This window comes from Globicephala melas, chromosome 14, assembly GCF_963455315.2.
Source record: "Globicephala melas chromosome 14, mGloMel1.2, whole genome shotgun sequence".
In the NCBI taxonomy this organism is placed as follows: domain Eukaryota; kingdom Metazoa; phylum Chordata; class Mammalia; order Artiodactyla; family Delphinidae; genus Globicephala; species Globicephala melas.
In genome coordinates this window covers 77,972,973-77,988,128 of record NC_083327.1, presented here as the reverse complement: position 1 = coordinate 77,988,128, position 15,156 = coordinate 77,972,973, and the positions used below count along the sequence as shown (strand labels likewise).

The window sequence follows — 15,156 nt, the reverse complement described above, 5'->3', positions numbered from 1 at the left end:
GGGCTACTATTTGTAGCTAAGTGAGTAACAGTGGGTTCTGCCTATCCTTATTAATGCTTTGGAGAGCTTTTCTTGTTTTCAATCCCACAGATAAAAATCTTTTTCCAAAGAGGGAAAAAAATTCCCCCTGGGATATTGTCATTTTTCTCCTGTGGCAGATAAATTTCTCCATACATTTGTCTTGAAATATTGGCTTAGCCATTGTCCATATAGTGGTTCATGACTAAATTATTTTAAGTGTATTTTAAGTGTATCTGTATACTTTTTTTCTGGAAACTTTTGGTTTCAGGTTTATTGGTGTCATTGGTGCATCCTTAAATGATGGCAGACTTTGTCCTCAGTGAGGGGTAGGGAAAATATCCCCTAAGAAATCATATTGGGGAGGAGCCTGAACTTTATATTAACAACCTCTCAAACTTTATGCAGGCCTATTCAAATTGTTCCCTTGTACACTGTTCCTGCAAAGTCCAGACCAAGATATTTAATAAGTTTTGGGAAAAGCTGTTGAAAAGCAGAGTACTTCCCTTATAAATGCCAGTCAGTCATTTCATTTCGTACCTTTTGTGATAACCTTAAGATGCTTAACGTATAATAGCTTAATAGTCTGTTGTCACCGTTTTCATTTAATTAAAATTTATGAAATGCATAGAGAATATAATTAAGAGAATTTGTTCAATGCAGATGTCAACCTAATGCCAAAGAAAGGACTTATATAGGAAGGTAGAAGGCCTGGACTTCGGTCATTTTTCTGTGCTCATTGTGAATTTGGGAAGTCACTTAACGTTTTCAGGACTGTGTCATCCTTATTTGAAAAGTGGGGATGATAATACCTGTTATGGACTTCGTTTCTTTACCTGTAAATTGAGCTAGATCAGTTTCCCAACATTTCTCCCCTTCTGTTCTACAATACAGGATTATTTTAAAGATATGAAACAAGTATAAAAGTATCTTTAAAGTATCTATAGAATGCAAATATATTTTACATAGATTGTTGCCATCTTTTTTCCAGGTAGGATTCTGACATGAAGAGTGTAGAAGCACCTATTTTTGGAAGTCCTAAAAATTAAGCCCTATCTTCCTGAAGAGGGGAAGATAACCTCTTAAAATGTATTAGGACATGGGTATTTTAAAAAAAACCCTCAGTTGGTTCTTTAAATGGGCCTCAGATATCCTAGGGCTGATAGGGAGTTTGTGGCAGAGGTTTTAGTCTGTAGTTTGGCTTAACTTTTTCTGAATTACATAAAAGAAAATTACTAAGCAGGTAACAAATTTCCTTAGCTGTTTGAAAGCAGATTTTGCCTGTATTTAGGGTGTGAGGTGCCTATTTTTAAAAAGCAGGACATAAATAAAAGATATAAATATCATTCCACTAAGGTTTGTTTTTCTTTTTTATCCTCTCTAGCTCTTGCCAAGGGTGTTGAAATCTGCCGAGATTTATTTTGATGAAGGTAAGTTGCTTCTCATTATCAGGCAGTAAAGATGTTCTGTTATTGTTTACTGCCTCAGCAGCTCTGAAAGGTGCTATCTGAACACTTGTGGTTATAATAGGCAGAAATAATGAAAAGCTGGTTTTTGCTAGTGATGTCCAAAGCTTTGATTTACGTCTTCAGAAGGTGAAAGATTATTACTGACACGTAAGGTGGTTTTGAAAGATAACAGGTCACGGAGCCCTAACTGTGAGAGACTTTTGAGGTTTGATCTCGGAGTAGTGGGTTCGTAGGTGGAGAAGGATTTTCAGAAATGTAGATCTTGGCCACGGCTGCTGTGAGGCACCTACAGAGAAGGGAGTCACCAGGTGTGGAGGTCCTGGTCAGTCAGAGGATGTGCAGGTTTAAGTCGTCACCTTGAGTTGCTCATCTAAAACTGCTGCGTGTTAAACGTGGCACATGCATTGTGGGGGCAGTAATGTGGCCTGATTATGTCCATATATAACAGAGTCCTGGACCAGGAACAAGGGGACCTACCTGAGTCGGATGCTGGCCACACATGTGATCCTGAGAAAGTCGTCTGCACTTTCTGGAACCCAACCAGGGCTGGATCAATGACCATTGAGATTAACTTCCCCAAATGAATTCATTTTTTTAAAATACGAATTTGTTGAATGTCTGGACAGTAGGCATCTAAATGTGAATAAAGCTCCCTTCTGGTGGTGGTGGTGAGCTAGATATGAAAGTGAATATATACAAAACAGTATAGTAAGACACATACTGAGGAATGGATATGGCATGGTGGACACACAAGTTAGGAAACCATTTCTTTTAAGGGTAGGAGAGCTAATGGGAGAGTTACAGGATATTGCTTTTGAACTTAGTCTTGCATGATGGTTCAGGAAAAAAAGTCCAACAGGGGAACAAGGGTTTTCTACATAAAGGGCCAGATAGTAAATATTTTTGGCTTTGCAGGCCATATGGTTTCCATGGTAACTACTCTGATACTGTAGCACACAAGCAGCAATAGTAAATGAAGGGGCATGGCTATGTTCCAATAAAACTTTATTTACTAAAACAGGCCAGATTTGGCTTGTCGTCTTTTGTTTGTTGACTCCTGCTATGGAAAGGCCACATGCAAATATGGATGCTTCTTTCCATCTTTGGAATTTTAATAAACATGACTTCACAGATTAATATACATGTGTGTATGTATAAACCAGGCTATGTTCATCAGAAAGCAGCTCATATCCCTACAGCACTTACAATCTCCAGGCAAACTGGCCCAGCTTCCAGCTCCCAGCTCCCACACCTACGACCAGTTGTCTGAATATTTTCTCTGGCTGCCAGAGCTGCTAGGCCATGCATGGGGATCAGGGCAGGTATGCTGGGGAATTAATATGACCCTCCCCTCCTCCAAGTCCTCAGTCAACTATTGACTGAAGTTGGTGGATAAGTAGCCCAGTCACTTTCCTCTGGGGAGGGTTCTCAGCATGGGTTCTATGGACTGTCTCTGAGTTGCCCACAGGAATGGGTCCGGTGGCCTGCAGTTTTAACTTGCTTCACAACACACTGTTAGTGGTGTCTTACCTTGCCTGTCTCAGGTACCCCCTTCACCTGTAAGTCCATGGTCACCTCTCAAATCACCTACTTGTACTCAAATCTGTGTATTAACATTTGTTTCTGGAAGAAGGCAAACCAAAACAATATTGGGGGCCTGGAGGACATAAATCAAACTCTGTATGTGATTACTTGGAAACTCCTGATTAAGAGATGCTGCAGAGAAGCTTTCTCCAAGTAGGGCAGCCCTCCTCTGCAGAACTGATTACAGAAGATCTTCTTTGGGTGCAGAGACCAATAATGGAAAAGAATTTTCTTGACTATTGACAGATTTCCCTACTTTTTTTTTTTTTTTTGCGGTACGCAGGCCTCTCACTGCTGTGGCCTCTCCCGTTGCGGAGCACAGGCTCCGGACGTGCAGGCTCAGTGGCCATGGCTCACGGGCCCAGCCACTCCGCGGCATGTGGGATCTTCCCGGACTGGGGCACGAACCCATGTCCCCCTGCATCAGCTGGCGGACTCTCAACCACTGCACCACCAGGGAAGCCCTGATTTGCCTACTTTTTGATCAGGGCCTGTAGCAGATGCCATTGATCCCCCTCCTGACACCCCCTGCAGCTGCTGACAGTGCCCGCCTGCCCCCACCTCAAGCACCTGCATCCATCTCTTTTCCTCCCACTTTTGGAGGTGCTGATCTGGGCACAGATGCAACCTAGACTTGTTGAGTGATCAAGGCTGGGGGAGGTTTGGAGAGATGGACTCACTGGGATGGGTTTGGAGGAGATAAGTTTGAACAGGCTGGAGAGGAGGATGGGGCCGATCATGATGGGCCCTGAATGACTGGCTGAAGTATGTGAATTTCATTGTGTATCCAGAGTGGAGTCACTGACAATCTTTGAGGAGGGAGTGGCGAGAGTGTTCAGTGACATTCAGTAAGTACTTGTTGATAGCCTACAATATGCCAGGCATTGTGGACAGGTGCAGCCACATGGACAGGGAGGTGCTGAAAAGTCACCGCCTTTATGAAACCCTTCCTGACCCCTTAGGTAGACAGTGCCCCTCTGCATGCCACTATTCCTTCTAATAAGGCATCCTCTAGCACTTCGGTGCACTTATTAAGTGCTACCTGTTTCCACCTAATACTGCCTGTCTTATTCACCTCTGCATTGAGCTTTGTGCCACAGCTAGCCATAATTAAATGGATTTTCAGGTTTGTTTTTTTTCCTACAAGTGACATTTGGTTAATAAGAACATTGAGCTCAGTCTTTAGGGAGGGAGAAGTCAAAATCAGTCAACATGCTTCCTGAGAGAGTGTTTCCCACTGTTCTTCCCACAAATTTTCAGCAGAGTGAGGCCAATTCACTGCTTGTTTTAGGCTTGAAACTCCTCCTGAGTGCAGGGATGAAAGCTGGTGTGTAACCAGCTTTATGCTTCCTGAGAGGGGTGGTCTTCTTGACCAAAGACCACTGACCATCTTTACCCTCATGTCTGAGACCTTGGGGCTATATAAGCACCAGTCCCTGGAGCTGTCTTTTTCTCCCTTCACCAGATCACCTGAATCACTCTTCTACACCCTGATCTAAGGATTCTCAACCTTTTTGAGTAAGAAGAAATCCATTAAGTACTTCATTGTGAAGATTCTGAAACATACACAGAAGTATTAATTGTAAAAACAGTAATAAATAATCAATCCTTATATACTCTTCACTGAGAGTCAACAGTTATCTAGTTTCCCATTCTTGTTTCCTCTATTCATTTGTTTCCTTATTGCTCAAGTATGTTAAAGTAAATCCCAGTCATCATTTCATTTCACCCGTACGTGTGAGTATGCATCTCTCTTTTTTTTTTTAGTTTATTGAAGTATAATTGATTTATAATGTTGTGTTAGTTTCAGATGTACAGCAAAGTGATTTAGTTATACATACAGAAGAATCCTTTTCAGATTCTTATCCATTATAGATTATTACAAGATATTGAATATAGTTTCCTGTGCTATACAACAGTTCCTTGTTTTTCATCTATTTTATATATAGTAGTGTGTATCTATTAATCCCAAACTCCTAATTTATCCCAACCCCCCATTTCCCCTTTGGTAGCCATAAGTTTGTTTTCTTTCTTTTGTTATTTTTACTTTTTGGCTGTGCCACGTGGCATGTGGGATCTTAGTTCCCCAACAAGGGATCAAACCCCTACCCCTTGCGGTGGAAGCGTGGAGTCTTAAGCGTTGGACCTCCAGGGAAGTCCCCATAAGTTTGTTTTCTATGTCTGTGAGTCTATTTCTTTTTGTAAATACAGAATTTGTAAATAAGTTCACTTGTATCATGTCTGTGAGTCTATTTCTGTCTTGTAAATACAGAATTCTATGTCTGTGAGTCTATTTCTGTTTTGTAAATACAGAATTTGTAAATAAGTTCACTTGTATCATTTTCTTAGATTCCACATATAAATATCATATGATATTTGTCTTTCTCTGTCTGACATTTCACTTAGTATGATAATCTCTAGGTCCATCCATGTTACTGCAAGTGGCATTATTTCACTCTTTTTTATGGCTGAGTAATATGCCATTGTATATATATATACCACATCTTCTTTATCCATTCACCTGTGATGGACATTTAGGTTGCTTCCATGTCTTGGCTATTGTAAACAGTGCTGCTATGAACATTGTGGTGTGTGTATCTTTTCGAATTAGAGTTTTCGTCTTTTCTGGATATATGTCCAGGATTCGGATTGCAGGAGTATATGGTAATTCTATTTTTAATTTTTTAAGGCACCTCCATACTGTTTTCCATGGTGGCTGCACCAATTTACATTCCCACCAACAGTGTAGGAGGGTTCCCTTTTCTCCACACCCTTGTAAGTATGCATCTCTTGAAAATATGGCCATTTTCTTATGTAACCACAATGCACAGTCACACCTAACAAAACTTTTCATAATTTCTTGGTATCATCCAATATCAAATCTAAAATTTCTGGATTGTTTCAAACATCTTTTTACTGTTTGTTGAAATCAGAAATTAAACAAGATCCACATGTGTCATTTGATTGTTCTGTCTCCTAAATTTCCCCATGGGAAAACTCAGTGTTCTTTGGGATTTGACCTCACTGCTTACTGGGGATTTGTGACGATCCTTCTACTTTGACAGTTTTCGCCCTCCTTTTCTTCCTCCTCCTTCTTCTTTTCCTCTTTTTTAAATGGCAAAAATTAGGTTAAATGTCGATAGTTTTGGTGGGGACACTGAATTTGAGCTTGTGTTCTTATCTTAGAAGGCTGGTTCTTGTCTTTGAAGATCTGGCCTGAAGGTTACAGCATCAGGAAAAATAAAACTACAGGTGTAAACCTGCAGTCTTTTTACCCCTTACAGCTTTGACCTTATTACCTCAAGCAGTAAGTCTAACCCTTTTTTCCTCAGTGTATTGAAACTAAAGAATAAGTAGTTGATTCCCACTGTTCTTCCCACAAATTTTTAGCAGAGTGAGGCCAATTCACTGCTTGTTTTAGGCTTGAAACTCCTCCTGAGTGCAGGGATGAAAGCTGGTGTGTAACTGAAGTCGCTGGATATTGTGTGCATAAGAAGGGAGACTGAGTTGAATTTCATGGGCTTTTCTGCAGCTTTCTCTCTTAACTGAAAATGTTGGCATTTTCTAGGAAGTTTGCTGTATGTTTATTGAGAAAGAGAGACTTCTCTTCAGTACAGTGTGACATTTCTACAAAAATCAATGATTTAGAAACAGGTATCTGAAATGAAATGTGCAACTTCAGTTTCCATCTGTTGGAAAGCCTGCTGGGTTGGTTTTGAAATCTTCATACATGTTTGGTACACCTTCAGGGGGTAAAAATTATATTGACTCTGCACTTTGGAACATGTAACAGATACCTTTTGAATGTGGCAAAAAATATAACCACCACCTAGTCCTGTGTTTTCCAAATTGACTTTGGGGTATTTACTTAATTTTTTTTGACTTTTAGTACTAATGTTTACATCTTCCTTTTATCTTGGAAGCTTTTCATCTTTATTACACATGATTACTTAATCCAGTGGAAGGGATGGTAATGAATGTGGCTCAGCACTGCCTCCTCCATGTGTCAAGTTGAAACTTGTTCTTAGAGGTAGTGAAGCTTATAGGAGCATGATGATGGTTTAATTTGAATTTTGCAAGTTAAACATGCCGGGCACTAACTATTGACACAGTGAAGAGGGAGAAGCTGAATCCGCTTTGAAATCCAGCTCCTCCGCCCAAGATACTCATGAATTTTTACATCTTCTTTCAAGCCCTTAAAATATAAAAGGATTAACTTCTAAAGTTACTGATAAAGGGGGAGAGAAAAATAGCGAAGAGTATAGAAAGACTCTAATGAAAACTCAGCACAGGGCTAGCCCTTAATTCCAGCTCACAATAACAAGAAGAAAGCATAACGGCGAGTGAGGAGCAGAGCCGTTTACATAATAACTTCCTAGCAACAGCTGTAATGAACAAATACGGGCAGATGAGTCAATTCTCTAAGACGCTACCTCATATCAGCGCTTAAAAAAAGGGGGAAAGGAAGCAACAACTAAATATCTGGCCTTCCTGAATTTGGGTTATGTTCCATGTAGTTTTAGACCAGACCACTTGATCTTTGTTACTGTGACTTAAAACCGATTTGACAAAAGAGAAGTCATCTGGCGAGATGAATATCATCTCCACCTAGGCATAAGCCGGGGTGAGTGGAGTGAAAGGTTTATTACCTTTTCTGGGAACGGATGGTTAGGACTGACGCTTGTGAATTTTCTGGCTTAACACTTTACATATATTTCTTTCAAACCTCACAGCACTCCTGTATAAGTAGATATGATTATTTGCAACTTACAGATAAGGAATCTGAGGCTCAAAGAAGGAAAATCACTTGGCTAAAATCTCACAATCAATAATAATCAAAGTAAACGTAGTCCATTTTGGTTGAGCACATACTGTACCAGGTGCCTGGCACTGTGCTGAAGGCTTTGTGTGAATCGTTTGATGTGACTGTACTCAGATTATAGATGAGGAAACAGAGCCTCAGGGATGGCAGATGGTTTGTCCGAGGTCATATAGCTGCTCAGAAGAAGAGCCGGAACTCGAATTCAGGCAGTTGTGGCAGAAGGTGGGAGAATTAGGATTCAAACCAAATATGCTTGACGCTAAAGCTCAGCCTGCCCGGCTGCACCGCACCGTGTCCCTGGACGCTTGGAAGGTGGAGACAGCCGTGCTAGTCGACAAGCACGTGACTTGGGATCTTTATAGTCACTCCAGTGGATGCAGCAAAATCAGCAGCAGCCACACTGGGCTTCTGGCAAGTGACTCAGGCCGATTTTAGGCAAAATCATAGAGAACTTGTGTGTCCAAAAGAGAGAGAGAGTGTGTGTGTGTGTTTGTGCGTGTGTGTGAGCGTGAATGGTGCTTCTTCCTCCTGTGGACTCTAGCTGGGCAGTGTCTCTGGCCCCAGGACTTTCTCTCAATATTCACTCAACTTACTTTCTTTTGCCTACGTCTGGTAACTGGCCGGAGACTCTGAGAAAATACTTTGTCTCCTAAGAATGGATCAAAGGGTGCTGTTTCCAGAATAGCACACTTACCTTTTTTTAAGGTGCAGATGTTTTTAGTGCTTCACACAAATGACTAAATGTAGAATTTCAGGCCCTTGACGGGGGCTGGAGGAGATATCCTTTGGTGTCTGTGCCTGCGTAAGTGGGAGTAAGGGGTGGCTTAGAGAGGATTTTCTGGGAAAAGAGAGGGACTTTTGCCCCTCTAAAACATGTCAAACAGGCCCATGTTTATTCTACCTACATTATGATCTGGGGGCCTTGTCTTTCCTCCCTATTGGCTAACGGGAAGATGCAGCGAGGGGCAGGGATGTGGGGGAGATGTAGCCCAAGGAAAGTGGGTCAGTAGGCTGAGAGACAGGGGACAAATCTCTATTCAATTTCCTAGATTGTGCCCTTTGTCGAGTTGCCTACAGATACAGCGCGTGTGTGTTCCAATTTTGCGGAAGTACCTTCCCTGGTTAGTACCCAGATCCCAACCCCAGCGTCTGTAGAAATGCTTCCCGATCAACATCCTGTTCCCTTTCCTCTGTTTCTCAGGCTGTTCAGCCTCCTCCATCTCTGCTGTGATTTGGGCATCAGAGGAATTAACTGTTTCTCTAGCAGGTCTTGTCTTTGCTTAACCCCAGGTGAATGTCTGGACCCCCTTTTAAGCTGGCCTCTCTCCCTGGACACCTTTGAGTCAGCCCCCCTCTTTTAAAGGGGTAAGCTCCTTGGAGGGGCCCTCTTCCCCGCCCCCTGTCGGAGGTGGAGTGGGCGCGGGGCGGACGCGCCTGTACATCCCGGCTCCCCGTGATCTCTCCGGGCCAGTGGTACTCCACGGGGCTCGCCGCGGCTCACACCCGAGGTCATTTAAAAAAGGCCTAAAGCTTAAGTAGCTGCCGCGCTGGAGGAGGTATTGCCCACCAGCGAGCGGCAGGCGCCTGGGCTGCGCTGAGAAAACTGGGACAGCGCAGGTGGGGCGGGGATGGCGGCGCGGCGTCATCCGTGGAGCCGCTCACCTGGCGCTCAGAGGACCACTTCCTGGCCGCCTTCCCTGGCGCCCCACCTGCAGCTGCCCTCCTGGAGTGCAGGGCCGCGGGGATGGCAGCCACCTCTCCTTTCTCCAGCCCTGGTGTCTGAAGGTCGTTAAGCCGGAAATCTTCGGTAAAATTTTATTTCTTCTATTCCTCCCCCACATTTTCTTTCTCTGTCCCTCACTCATCCTGGGATTTGAAAAAGTCTGTGATTTCCAAGCTTGAAACGGCAGGCGAGAGACACTGACAGCACACCTGCTTTGCCAGCTTTTGTGTTGGGTCCCACAAAAAGTTTTTGCATCTGCGACATTTTGAGATCGTGCCCCAGAAAATTTCTTAATTTTGTTCTTTTCTAGTTGAAAAAAAAAAAAAAGGCAACTTACCTTTGCAGTAAGAATTTCCCCCATCTCCCTTTTAGAGATAGCACTCGACAGCACTACCATCCTGTATTAATAGACCAATAATTGCTACATTTCATACCACGTAGCTTTCCCTCTGAATCTCAATCACATTCGGATACTGTGGTGAGGGTTTAAATGCAGCAGCTAATGTGCCGTTTCAGCAGGCATTTCCCCACCTCTCATCTTTTTATTGAACCTTTAAATGGAACTTGAGCTCCTCTGGGTGGGATCAGGGCTTTGAGATTGAGTTCCACGGTTTGGTGTGGTTCTTTAGCGAAGATTCTAAGAGCCTGAATTGCATGAAGAGATGCATTTGTTGTTGTGGGTTTCAGATGAAAGCATGAAATCTCACTGACTTGCTGAACATTGTGGTTTTCAATCAGGGCTTTGGAGACGAAGCTGCTAAACCTCCCCAACCAAACTCTTAACAGAAATCACCAGCTGAATTTGCAGATTGGCTTTTCAGCAAAGTTTTAGCTCCACCCCTTTTCAGTGGCTATGATGTCTTACAAGTAGGAATATTTTCCGATGTTTAATCTAAAGCCCTCTTGCTGCTTCCAAAAATCTGTTGCCTCAGACAGCCGAAGCACCTGCACTATGGTTTGGACAGTATTACTTCGTGTACTAAGGGCTGGCTATTCCTCCAGACTAAATAAATCTGGTGTCACCGTCTATTAAGATTAAAAAATATCCTTTTGCCGACTGACATTCAAAATGGAAATGCAAAAAGCTCAGGCTTTCCTTTTATTTTTCATTCTCTCTTTTTAACCCTTGTAAAGGTGTTGACACAGATTTCAGTATGCAGCCAGTAAGGTTATGTTTTTGATTAATGATGGCTCTGGTTGGCATCACAGACTTGAATTTACCATTTACTGTGGGTTTGACTGACCTGGTCATGGCCAGACCAAAGGAAGCCATGTAGACTACTGACCACATCTGTCACCATCTTTCCCCTCCCTCATAACCTCTTCCGGTATGGAAGTCAAAGCATTCTCTTTATCAGCAAATAGTGAAAAACGTGTTTCTTGCTTTTTTTTTAGATGGTGAAACTTAAGTCAATTGGCAACAGGTTCTTATTTCGCCATGGGCAGAGGAGGTGCCAGGTGTTGTGGATCTGTGCCTGTGGATCTGGGGCAGGCCGGAATTGTAATCATACCACCCCCGAGCAGAGTCTGTTTAGTTCCAGCAGTTGGATCATTTGGCAAATGCTTGAATCACTACCCAGGGTTTCACAGATGGCATCTCCACTGCAGAGACCCTTCTCTTACTCACAAAGAAAAAGAAAAGAAAAGAAAAGGGGAGATGACAGAGCAGATGCCTTGATCGTTGCCCAGGGATGAACACCTGGAGAACTGACCATTACAGAGTTTTTGGAAATATGACCTTTTCCTCCATGACTAGAACATGTAAAGAACTATCAGGTGATGATGAAGCAAAAAAGAGGCTGGCATCTTTGAAATTTTCAGTAAGGGTTTTGTACTCACAGTGTTAAATGTGACCCAGATAGCTTACAACCCCTTTAGAAATTTAAATATGGTATAAGAGAGCCTTAATTACTTACAGTGAAGCCATCTCTTTAACTGCTGGTTGGAATATATGTAAACAGATCAGACATTCCACAAGTTTTTGATCTTGAACACTGCTGTAATTGAGTATCCCACATAGAATGTTAAGGTGAGGGGTCATGCTTATTGAAATAGGTTCTAAAATCTCTGATGCAGAAGCCTTTATCTGCTTATCATTAAAGATGTTAGTCATGAAGGAAGTTCTTATCTTGGAGACTTTGATAGCCGTGACACATCTTGTGAGCACTACTTTCTTATGCTGTTTTTGTCAAATCAGATTTCATTTGGGTAATAATGTGCCATCCTGGTCTTATGCTATCTCAGGTACCTCTGATTCTTTCATTTAGTACTGAACACATGTTCGTTTTCACAACCTTTCACAGATCTTTCTAATACAACACTTTAAGAAAATCACATCACCCTTGGCTCAGAACTTCTGATGGCTCTCCATTGTCCTTTGAGTTTTGAAATGGAAAGGGATCATACAAATCCACTCTCCTGCTGGATATAGAAATTATCTCCCCAATAATATTCTTCGGTTTCCTGCTTATCGCTCCAGCCACAGGGACTTCACTGCCTCATGAAGTAGTGGGTTTCATTATTGGCCAGTGCAAGGTATTAACAGGTTTGTTTTTGTATTGAGGTGAAATCAGTTCCTTGAAGCAGGTACCGATTGGACCCACTTTTGCCCATGAGAACAACAACAGCCAAAACACCTGCTTTCTTTTTGACGTGATATTTGAAGACATCACTCTGTCATGTTTTCCTTCACCAAGTCAAGCTCAGAGCCCTTTCGCTGTTTCTGGGGCATGACCTCTGGGTGCGCTTTAGTTGATCATTACTCCTCTCAAAGTGCGAAGCCAGATCAAGCCCAGACTTATCATCTGGGTTTTCAAGAGCGACCCTGCCAGCCTGTCTACTGTATCTACCCACAGGTTGTTTCCAGGACTTTGCAATACAGATACCCAGAATCAGCCAGTCTCTTCACTGTCCTTTAAATAAAGCGATGATAATTCTTCTTTCTTTGGTCTATCTGAAAGATACAAGGGAAGTTTAAGTTTTGATAATACCTTATAATAATATGATTTCAAGAACCTACCGTAGGCACGGTGCTGATGCTGGGGAAATGACTCATAGTCTCTGCCATCTTGGAGCTAACCATAAGCTTCCTAGATGGACAATAAAAAATTGAACAAAGAAATTAGTGATTGCAAATCTCAGGAAGTGCCGTGAAGCTAAGAGCCGTGGGGTGCTGTGCTAGAGAATTAGGACGTGTAGATTTGTGCGTAGGAAACCTGATTTAGATAGGATTGTCACAAAGGCCTCTCTGGGGAGACAGTACTGAAGTGACACCTGAAGGATAGTCAGAGGCTGGCTCTGTGCAGAGCGAAGGAAGAGGAGGAGGCCAGACCGCGTGTGCTGGGATCTGAGGCGAGAAGAGCTTCGTTGCTCAAAGAAGCTCCAAGGGACTGTGGTGCAGAGAGTGTTAAGGGCAGAGGCCAAATGCAAAGGGCTTTGCAAGTCATTTAAAGATTTGAACTTTTCCCTGAAAGCAAAGGGGAGTTCTTTTCTGAAGACATTTAAGCCAGTGTGTGTGTGTGTGTGTGTGTGAGAGAGAGAGAGAGAGAGAGAGAGGGAAAGAGAGGGAGATTTTAATTTTAGAAAGATCTCCCAGACAGCAGAAGGAAGGTATGTGGTCTGGCCCTGTGGTGCGTGCGTCTGTGCTTCCATCAGGGACCCTAGGGTGTCAAGTAAGAGCCCTGCAGTAGAACTCAGGGTATGTCATCCTCCAGGTGGGGCTTGTCTGGAAGAAGCTCAGGCAAGAATGAAGAAACTTCTTGGGAAGGAGCCAGCACCTCAGATCTGGGACCGTTGGTCAAGTCCTTCCAATGTCTTCCTCTCTCCCCTGGGGACCTGGAAAGCCACCTGACACTAGGGTCCCAATGACTCCAGGGGGAAGGGCAGCTCTATTTGTAGGAGGAGCCTGAAATGAAAACCTGAGCCTGCCTGAGTTACAGGTTGGAGACACAAGGGAGAGATGTCAGATGAACAGAGACCAAACTGAGCTTTGATATACACCCATAACCCTCGTCTTTTCAGTCTGGCCTGCTGGCTCTCTTAAAAGTTAGGTGAGGATCCAGGGTAGTGAAGAGGTAGGGTGGCTCTGTTCCCCACCGGCCGGAGAAGGGTAGCCCTTCTCTCCCCCTCCCCCATTTCCTTCCCATTCTTTTCAACCTCCTCCAGTCCTTCAAACCACAGTCTAGACCACAACCCAGGATGACGAGGATTCAACCTTAACTTTCCTCCGACCTTGACCTCTGTAGGTAGGGCCTCACAAGCAGACAGTACAGGAGGGAAGAACTTCTGTTTCGTTACCTAGCTTCTGGGGTTGAGAAAAGCCAACCTGCTCTGAGCTGGAGTGGAGGAGTAGTGGGGAGAGGTGAAGTTAGCGGTGGGAAAGAGGAGACATTTGAGTGGAGAACAGAAAATCCATGGAGAAATTTTATCCGTCTCTGCTGTGTGGATTCTATAATGAAAATATTTCCTTATCTCTTCAACAAACTATCAGTAGAATATGAATTTCTCCTGTTATATAGAATTGGAATTTTGGAGGGAGCTGTCATCAATTGAAGTTCTCTCTCTGTCTTGATGGGTAGTACAGGGTGTGTCCATGTGTAAACGGCTGTAAAAGAAAGGGTGTGTGCCACACACACACACACACACACACGTTTCTATTGGTTTTGTCTTGACTTTTCCTTGCCTGCAGTGTCTGGACACTCATGAATCCTGTGAGTGTCAAAATTCTAGATTAGTGTTGACTCATAAAAGGGAAGAATCTGGTACTGCCAGAACCCTGGCACAGTGTTCTGTAATTGCATTATATTTCATAATTGTTTGGAGCTGGATTATTTGTCCAATTCCATAACACATGATTGTTTCCTTCTCTTGCCTTATAAATTGGATAAAGCTCTTATCAGTATTCGCTCAGCTGTGGGAAATGGCCTGAGTTTTTCAGGCCCCCTCACCGTGCTTAAACAGAATTTTAATGTATCTAAAAATACCAGGCCCGATGCTGTTTGTTTAACACCGTTATTGCAGAGCCCTCTTTTTGACCAAACCAGTCCCAGCTGCAGAAAGCAAAGAATACAATGAATAAATATCCATAAAACAGGAGCACCTCTAACCGGCAGATCTCAGTTGGAGAGCTGGGTATTCGCTGCCTGGGGACAGCAGACAGGGTCTTTGGCGGCCACTCCTGCAGGCACGCAGCCAGGAAACGAGCTTTCTTGGAGTCCCATGTAGACGGTCTCGGGACCTGCTTGGGCAGGGACGGAGGCTCTCTGTGTGTCAGGCAAGGCACTGGGCCAGCGGGGATATTGGGACACAGCAGACCCGACGTCTGGCTCCCGTTATCACTCCCTCACCTGTACTGGTAGGCACTGTGCCGAATGCTTTAATGTATATTTGCTTTCCACGGGCCTGGTGGAGGACATGCAGCTGGTGTGATTTCCGTCTACAGGGGAGAGATTATGGCTCAGAGAGGCTTCATATCACAAATACAAGTCGGGGACTTCACTGTGTCTTGAACCTTTGCCTTCTGACTCTACGTCCATTGCTCT

General features: G+C 43.4%; 1 protein-coding gene across 1 annotated transcript in view; it reads left to right on the top strand.

Moving 5' to 3' along the window:
* The first annotated feature begins 8,846 nt into the window (after window positions 1-8,846).
* The window catches only part of LOC132593353 (uncharacterized), a 320,494-nt gene continuing 314,184 nt past the window's right edge, over window positions 8,847-15,156 (top strand). The window contains exons 1-2 of the mRNA XM_060283528.1: window positions 8,847-8,895; window positions 9,464-9,700. Coding sequence (XP_060139511.1) covers window positions 8,847-8,895; window positions 9,464-9,700 — 286 coding nt within the window. The remainder of the gene's footprint in view (window positions 8,896-9,463; window positions 9,701-15,156) is intronic.